Below are 9,334 nucleotides of genomic sequence, written 5' to 3'. Positions count from 1 at the left end.
TATTGGGATGTAGTGCATACTGATGAGCAATTGAAGTCTAAAATAGGCAAGAGACCCAAGTTTAGTTATTCAAGGGCAAGAAACTTGAAGGAAATACTAATCCCCACTGACCCGAGAGACAAGTACATAAAACAAAGTCACACGCACTTCCACACCCCGGAGAATATAGATGTACATGGTGTGTAATTGCCCCATTTTGGGGACAGATTTTACCCATCCGCACACTGGAAAGAAGTATAAGATTAGACAACGTATGACGTGCAAGACTACCATGGTAGTATATATTATAAAGTGTCCATGTGGACTACTTTATTGTGGCAAGACTGTGAGGCAGTTAAAAGAGAGGACAGGTATGCACTGAGTATTAGGGCAGCCCTACTGTAGATCCAGAACGGGCCACAAAAACCCCAAAAAACTGAGGAACACAAGCAACAACCGGTGGCAAAACAATGGGCTGAGGCAAAACATGACGCTTCCTCGTTTCGGTGCATGCCTATAGAACAAATTGAGATACATCCAAGACAGTGGCAAGAGACTTCTGAGAAGGGAGGCTTTTTGGATAAACAAATTGAATTGTGTGAATCCACGAGGTCTAAACGGACAATTAAATCTTGTTGTTTTTTAGTCTAGACAAATATGGTAAAATATAAGCTCTTAATCATACATGATCAACTCGAAAGGATCGGTTTATAGGATATTCTGTATACCTTTTTGATATTCCTAAATAGTGTCACAAAATAAGCTTGAATATGTATATATTAAGAGTTATATAAAAAAAATATATTTCTTTTCCTACACGATTTTTTTATGAACTTTTTTTTTTACAAGGACACTATTGAGCTTACATGATGATGCACAGGTTTTTGCAAACCAAAACAAATATTGCACTTTATAACTATTTTATAGCATTGCACTTTTTAAGTATTCATATCATATGGCAATTATGTGAATACACTATGCACAATACTTTACTGAATGAAACACTAGTTTTATTATGAGATTATTTATAAAATTTATATGAATTTTTTAAACTATTATGCACTGCAAATGGTCAGACACTGGTCCATTTGAATTTGCACATACACAAGAATATTGGCTAATTGTATAATAGTTTGATGATGGGGATTGGGCACTTTTCCACTTGTTGAATTTGAGATTGTATTTAAAAGTATCGTGAACACTACTGTATCCTTGAGAAAGGTCCTATTGTGGACCGAAACGTCAGATTCTTTTAAAACAATATGTCTTAAATAAAATTGAGAAATTTTAAGGATGTGACGGCCACGGAATAATTATCTCTGAATACTTAAAATATGGCTGTGCACCCCGCAAAGCTGCAAGCTTTGGAGTGCAGACACTATAAGGACTGAGATATATATGTTCCCTGTCCCATGTGTGTGGGGTATCCCCTCTCCTCTTGCCACTTTTTCCACATTATTGTGCGTATTTTTATGTAAGTTCCCAACACCACTGCGTTCTATGCTCCCTTGAAAACTTTTGTTTCAAAGCCACAGTCACCCACCCACTCTACAAGTTTAATATATAATATTCTTCTAGGTGCCATTCTTTGTGCTTTCTGATGCTTTTTTCCCCCCCAGACAAAAACAGAGAACTGCAGTTCCACAACCACTGGAAGACAGCAGATGGCCAGGAATTTACACTCGCTTTGTGCATTTATTGGAATCCACAAGGGAACACAGCCACTAGTTATCGGCTGGCTTGAACAATGAAAACATGAAATAAACAAATGCGGTCTGTGTGGGGCTGTTTAGCAGATCTCTGAGCAATGTGTGTTACCAACAGGCCCCTAAGGAAGAGCTCAGGCACAGTGCTGGCTGCCCCCTGCCCCCACCTCGCACAGTGACAATAGAGAGACAGTATTTGAGATCTCCGCTCCCTGTGGCTTTGGGTGTCGGAAGCTTGACTGACTGATCAGGTAAGGGCAAGGCAGCCGCCTAATGAACAACTGAATAGCCAGTGCTCCCACCCCCACTTGCTTTCCCTTCAGGAAAAAAAGACTTGGCTCTGATTACGCGGAGTCCTTGTCTCTCCCCCTTCCCCCCACAGCAACCAATCAGATCTTTGCTTTCGTTTTCCAGCTTGCAAGTTACCGTTCATATCTATTTGCTTATTGGTTGCTACAGGCAACAATACTGCAGACTCTCTGTTTAAGCCAATGCAGTTCCTGGCACAGGAGTGAGCGTGGTAAGTTATAGGGGCACCAGTGGTTCTGGTGAGTGGGTGGGGGGGCTGTGTAAATGGCCCAGGGTGCATGTTGCACTCAAACCTGTAAGCACCCAGCTGCATTTTGTCTGTGACTGTCGTTTGTTAAACTATCACTCTTAGCATCTGTGTAAAGTCACAATACTCATGCATTTGTGCAGTTATGTTATTGGCCAGTCTGAGGATAAGGGGATAAGGGAATACTCTATAGTGATATTATTGTGATGTCTGGGGTTAATGCAAAATGATTCCCCCCAGAGAGCTCCAAAATACAAACATGGATTTTTTTTTTTATTTCTACTTGTGGCAATAACCTTGTACTTCATGGTAACCATACTAAAGTATAAATCCATGCTGTAGCACAACAACACTATTGGCTTTTATTTTTCAATATTTAATGTTGTTAATTAGCATTAAAGAGGTTGTTAACCTTTAGGATAACTTGTTTACATACAGGCAGGGCTGGTGGCACTGGACCTAAATACGCCCCCTACATGGCAGATGTTAAGTCATTTACGCAGTGCCTATGGCGTGAAATCCTCACCCCCCCCCCCCCCCCCAGCTCCGTCACCAGATTTCCCCAGGAACTCTGTGGTGGAGGTTGGGGGCATTTTTTTTCCCTTAAATAAATCAGATTTATAGGCATATACATTTTTTTGGGGGGGGGGGGTACCTTGTGCTTATTTATAACTTATGTCCATAGATCCACATTGGCTGCAAAAATATCCCATTAGGTCTATTTAAAGTTTTTAGCAAACCTAAGGTATGGTGATCCTAATTATGAAAAAAATACTTACCCAGAATACAACAGAAGCCAAACATTACTGATAAAAGATCCTATACCTGTATACTATTCAAAATTCCTAACTGTCTGTGAATGAGTTGAATAAGGGATGCATACAGTATGTATTAGTGATGTGCAGGTCAGGAAAAACTCAACCTGCACCCGTCCCTAACCAGCAAAATGTTGCCATTGCAACTATATGCTACTATATGCTACTTTTGCGCGCCTTAGGTTCCAAGACAGGGAAACTTCAGAAGCAGAGGAAGAGCATACATCCCCAGTCTCTCGTAATGGTGGGAGTGTATTTTAGTGTGATCTTAAGTTACAACCAAACATTGACACCAGTTACCATGCTGTAACTAATAGAGGTATAAACATTATTTACAAGCCCTTGGAGTGTGCTGATGATTTAAAGGACTGTTTAAGTTCTTGATAGGCAGCACCCAGGCATGATACTTTGTTCAAATTAACAAAAATAAAGATTTGGAGACTGATTTATCATTGATCAAATATGGGAATATTTATCGATCCTCAGCAGTTTGAGCTGATTTTCAACTTCCAAAAACTTTCCAGGCTGTGAGGAACACTTGGGTGAAGCTCCTTATATAATCTCTTGCGGCTCAGGACCACACAATAGCTGCCTATCAGGAGATTAGTGAGCAGGGGGCTTAGTCAAAATAATGACCTAAAAATCCACTTCTTTATAAAAAAAAGTTCAACTGATTGAAGCTGATTTGAAAAAATAATATGCAAACTTCTGAAACATATTTTGGCTTAAAATTCCAGTTTGTAATTGAGAGCTGATCATTCACCTTCCTCTTTATAGAAAGCAAGGATAATGGACAACCATGTGATTTTCATTTCTATGCCCCTACCTGGACCTGAACTTTACCAGCACACTCACTTCCGTTGCCCTGTGAGCCAATGGCCTAAAAGATTACTTTTCAGAATTTGCAAAGTTGGTTAAACAAAGCCTACTTAAACATATATAGTTATTTCAGTCACTTTGCTTACTAAGCCAACTCGTTCTTGGCCCTATAAAAATGTTTCCTTACAAATCTTTCATTTATGCCCTCATATAAGGATGATCTAGGCAAACTTGATCAGCATTGGTGAAAGTTGAATAATGTATCAGGGTGGAACACTGACTGCAACCAATCTGATTTTGGATTGAAGTTAAAAGTTACAAAGATGCCACTGGGGTTGGAACTTTTTTTTCAGAATTGGGTTCATTTGCTTTGCCATTATTGGTTTTGCCCTTCAGCAGTGCAGCTGTATTAGACACTTTCTCTGATATGAATATGTTCAAAAAAGAATTATTAAATAAAACACTGTTTACTTGAAAATTTCTGTTAGATCACATAGGCAATAGATGATGTATCTTTGCACATCAAGAAGATGCTTGATCTTTTCAAGAGTAGCATTTATCAACCTGACTCTCCCTCACATGCTGAGTCCGATTAAAATTTTAACATATTAAAACCTATTCCTCTTAATTATGAAGATCCACCATATCCAGAATTAATTATAGTTTTCACTCATAAGAATTTGAAAAAAACATGGGCCATTAATTAAAAAAACTATTTTCATGGACAAATTTCTATAAGCACCCTAAGAATACCAATACTACTATAAATCAGGTAGGTGAAAGCATCATGTTGTGGGGATCCTTCTTAATTGGCGTTTTAGGAGTAAAAGATAAAACAGTACACATCCCTTATCATATAATCTTTAAATGATAAAGCTGCGGAATACATTGGTGTTTCATAAATATGTGTTAACAATACAGGTATAGGACCTGTTATCCAGAATGCTTGGGACCTGGGGTTTTCCAGATAAAGGGTTCTTTTGGTAATTTGAATCTCCATACCCTGAGTATATTAAATTAAAAATCATTTAATCATTACATAAGCCCAACAGGATTGTTTTACTTCCAATAAGGATTAATTATATCTTAGTTCCCATCAAGTACAAGGTACAGTTTTATTATTACAGATTAAAAAAAAAATCATTTTTAAAAATTAGAATTCTTGGCTTATAATGGAGTCCATGGAAGATGGCCTTCCGGTAATGTGGAACTTTCTAGATAATGAGTTTCCGGATAAGGGATCCCATACCTGTAATAATGACTTGTTGTAAAGAAAAATAATTTTACATTGCTTGTTTCAGCCCAACTGTAAAGGGGAGATGAGCTACATGGCAAAGAAGTGTGGGGTTCGCTTTCAACCCCCTGCGATCATTCTGGTGTATGAAGATAAAGAAGCAGGAAAATCACGTCAGCGCATTATGCCTATCCGAAATTTCTCGAAATATTCAGGTCAGTTACCTCTGGTCAGGATGATGTAGCCAAGCACATCTGTATACATATGTTTATATATTACTTTCCTTAAGAACTGACTTGACCACTCCAGTAACAGCATAACATGATAATAACCCTCATTCATAAATTCATCATATCTGTATTGGCAGCCATGGAGTTCCTATGCTGAGTAACTGGAAAATATAATGTGTAGCTCATTAGTTATCAGAAGGTACAGTTGTGATAAAACTAGGTGGTGGTGGGATCAAAATGCTGTATTACTAAAAAATGCATATATCCCATACCAATGATCTCAGACTGTGCGGCCACCCGCTAAACAACTCCCCAGAACCAATTTATGTTGTGGCCCTATGAACATTCTTTATTTAAACTAAAGCTGCTCATACATGGGCAGATATTGGGCGCTGGCTAAAGCTGCCCATACACGCACCGATACATGACCACGCACAATTTTCGGGATCAGAATTATCGTCCCGATAATTTTCGTACCATGGTGATTGGCCAGGTTAGAAAATGTTGGTCGGATAAGGATAAAATCTGCAAATGTATTGTGTATCTGACGATATTCTTGGGGGACCTACAATAGAAGTCACTTTGTACGACTGGTGTCAACTATTTCATATTCAGAACATCCTTTGATTAATTTTTTTTTATCCTACAATTTCAGTCTGAATGTTTTAGATCATTGCATTTCCACTTACAACCAAGATCCGAACATTCGACGGAAGAAGACTAAAATCTGATGTGTATGGCCACCATTAGCCATGTTTACAATCAAATTGTACTCCTGTGTATGGAGCTGAAACAATTTTCTCTTTTAGGAATATCTGATTGGGATTATCCAGATTGGACAAAGAAATTGTATCAGGATGTGGATGTTGTCTGCTGCTAGCGTAGTCTGCGTAGGCCACTAGTATAATATGTCTAATAATTGGTCTAAGGGCTGATGATTTGAGCAATCTTAATTTATCACCATTTGAATGACCATTAACATGTATTCTGCTAAAAACCCAAGCCTCCACAAGTGGTGTAGTTCGGTAGAGGAGAGACCTGTGGAAAGGGTTGGGTTTGTCAACAGGTTTTCCTTCTTAAAATACAAGTGTCTAAAATTTAGTGTGTATAGAGCATTGGGGCATATTATCAAAAGGTAGAAACAAAAATTACCACAGTCCGCCAGTAAGGAATTCAACTATTCTCTAATAACTTATATGGAATGAACGCTCACTTTCACACTTTGATATAAATAACATACAAGTTAATAGCCAGCTGGATAGTCGCCAGCTCTAATTTTATTTATATCACTTATTTTCACTTTATCACTTATGTGATAAATATGCCATACTTTTTATAGCTGGAATAGTCTCAATGAGTAAAAATTGTGACTGCTGATTCTACAGAGTGAGATTTTTCCATATTCTTATTTATTAATACAAACATGTGAGACTGTAGTTGACAATTCTTATAACAGTATCCCAAATGCAAGAACAGTCTTATATGTGTTAAAATGTGTTTATTACAAGCAGAATATATAACATACCTTCACATTATAACTCGGATGTTCTCTCTAAACTTCTGACTTGCCTCCCTTTAGATTGTAGCAGGGCAGCAGAACAGCTGAAAAACAACCCCCGCCACAAGGACTACCTAGATCTTGTCTCCCTAAGGCAGTTGGAAAAATTGTACAAGCTGTTGAAAGGGCACTTAAAGGGGGAAAGCTTGAAAGTCACCTTGGAAGAGATTAAGAAGGAAGAAACCATTGACCCAGAGGAAGACTTAAACAAACTGGATGACAAAGAGTTGGCCAAAAGGAAACACGTAATGGATGAGTTGTTTGAGAAGAACAGAAAGAAGAAAGATGACCCAGATTTTGAATACGAGATTGAGGTAGATTTTACAAAGGATGAACAAGCCGAGTCTTGTGGCTGGGATGATGCATCCGACGAAGGCTTTTGACTGTACAAATGATGTGTTCAAATCGATATACCAATGACAAAAGAAAAATCACCTTCCAAAGACGACTGTGAACCATTATCAGCCGAGGATATATCTGAGCTGCCCTTTTATTTACTATTTTTGCTTAGCCTCAGATATCTCCTAAACCAAACACTGAATATTTCTGTGCAAACTTATTTTATACATATTTAGCAAACACATTCTAAGTGTTTTCAAATACAGTACAAGTACTTTGTTTTCCCAAACTATGAGTTTATTCTAGGCTTAAGCATCAACAATTTCATCAGTAAAAGCTTTTAGAGAGGAGTATAATGGAATTGCTCTAATGAGCTAGCTGCATCTGCCATAGATGCCTTTTTATACACTACAAAATCATAGCACATAATTCCCCATTATAAGCCTGTTATATTTACTGTATTTCAGCAACAGTTTAAATCCTAAAGTGCAGAACAAAAAGAATATTAAATAAAAACAAACTGCTAACTGTTCTAGTGTACCACTGCCCACTGTTATGGAGCAGTGGTTGGGATCCCTGCAGGTCACATCCTTCTGACAATAACAGAAAGTGGTGCAACTTGCTCATTAAAGGAAAACTATAGCCTCAGAATGAATACTTAACCAACAGATTTTGTGTTAGGTGGCCTATTAAAGAACCTTACCAAACTGGAAAACATATATATTTTTATACAGATTTACATTGTTTGGCGGTATCGTTTTTCTTTAAGCTGATAGTTGCCTACAAATCTGTACTGGTAACAAAATTGATAGCAAGGGAGGCAGGCAGCAAATAAAGGAACATGTGTGAGAGTCTGTATTGTATATTAAAACTAACTGGAACAGGTCTACTGCTCAACACCCACTTTGATCTCTTTGCCCCAGACAGAAGTTCCTTCCACAACTGGAAGCAACCTGAAGTATTATTTATGTTGACACGAGGTGCACAAGAATTTTGATATCCACTGAGCAACATTGTGGGTATTGTGCAACAAACTATCACTTAAAAGAACACTAGCATGGAAACTTATAAAAAGGGCTCTGGCATCATTCATCCATATTACTATGTAAGATGCTAACCCCCATATCTAATAAAAGGCACTAAGATTGCTCAACCAGTAAATGCTACCTGCCGATTGGTTGTTATGGGTTACTGCTCCTGGGCAAACGTAGTGCCTTTCATTACATAACCCCATAAGAGATCATTTTTATTACTACAGCATTAGCATGAAAAAGGCTCTCTCGTGAAAGCACAATACTACAGGAACAGTAAGTCATATTGTCTGAAAAATGTTTTTTCAACTGTCATTAAGATAAACATTTTTACTTCCATATATATTTTTGTAATATTTTTCATTTTATTAAAATTAAATTGTATTTTTATCATGTTTTTGTGGATTTCTGAATATAAATACAATGGTAGCAGTTCCATACAATTAACATTTATGTGGTGTCTATAACACAGCAGAGGTAACTTCCTCCTAACCCAATTTACACCATAGGATGTATACCCTATTATAAAATAGAATCTCCTAACTAAATTCCAGATTTCTCCATTTACAAGTTTTGCCTCATCTAACTGAATCTGGAGCAGGTTGCCTCCATAGACTTAAGGTAATCGGTACTCGTTATCGTTTTTCTGCCAGCATATTTCAGCTGGCCACGCAACATCTAATACCTCTCTGTGCTGCCTTCTATTCATATATATAGAAACATTTCAGCACAAAATATTTTGTTCAGCATGCAAGCTCACTATAACAAACACTGATTAATCTGCAACCATTTGAGTTACTTCAGGTGAAGCTTCTGTTTCTAAAGTATAACATGGTGGTCTTTTGTCCATTGTTCTTCACCAAGAAAAAATCCCTCACTATTTGCCATAATGTCCTCTAAAATACATGTAAAGAGTAATCGTGTCTCCATGCTAGACCTCAGATTTTCTGCTACTTTAGTTATTGCCTATTAATATTCTTTTTTAAGGACTGGTGCAAACTGTATCTAAAGGTCGTAGCACTATACTAGACATCAAATGATCCTGGGAGATTAAGTAAAGGGGATTG

General features: G+C 37.7%; 1 protein-coding gene across 2 annotated transcripts; it reads left to right on the top strand.

Moving 5' to 3' along the window:
* Window positions 1–2,163: 2,163 nt before the first annotated feature.
* cep19 (centrosomal protein 19kDa) lies at window positions 2,164–8,660 on the top strand. 2 transcript variants are annotated; one of them, NM_001113870.1, is given in 3 exon segments: window positions 2,164–2,205; window positions 5,177–5,324; window positions 6,919–8,657. In NM_001113870.1, coding segments are annotated over 2 exon segments (492 nt in total). In that variant the 5' UTR covers window positions 2,164–2,205; window positions 5,177–5,194; the 3' UTR covers window positions 7,281–8,657.
* Window positions 8,661–9,334: the final 674 nt, after the last annotated feature.

The sequence above is a fragment of the Xenopus tropicalis genome, chromosome 5 (genome assembly GCF_000004195.4).
Source record: "Xenopus tropicalis strain Nigerian chromosome 5, UCB_Xtro_10.0, whole genome shotgun sequence".
Classification (NCBI taxonomy): Eukaryota; Metazoa; Chordata; class Amphibia; order Anura; family Pipidae; genus Xenopus; species Xenopus tropicalis.
This window is presented reverse-complemented; position numbering and strand designations above follow the sequence as displayed.

What these genes read in the sequence shown, in the direction of transcription:
- cep19 (XM_031901490.1), top strand. Translation starts at nt 5,195, where the DNA reads ATGAGCTACATGGCAAAGAAGTGTGGGGTTCGCTTTCAACCCCCTGCG. An exon ending in AAATTTCTCGAAATATTCAG is followed by an intron (nt 5,325 to 6,918) that starts GTCAGTTACCTC and finishes GCCTCCCTTTAG; the next exon opens with ATTGTAGCAGGGCAGCAGAA.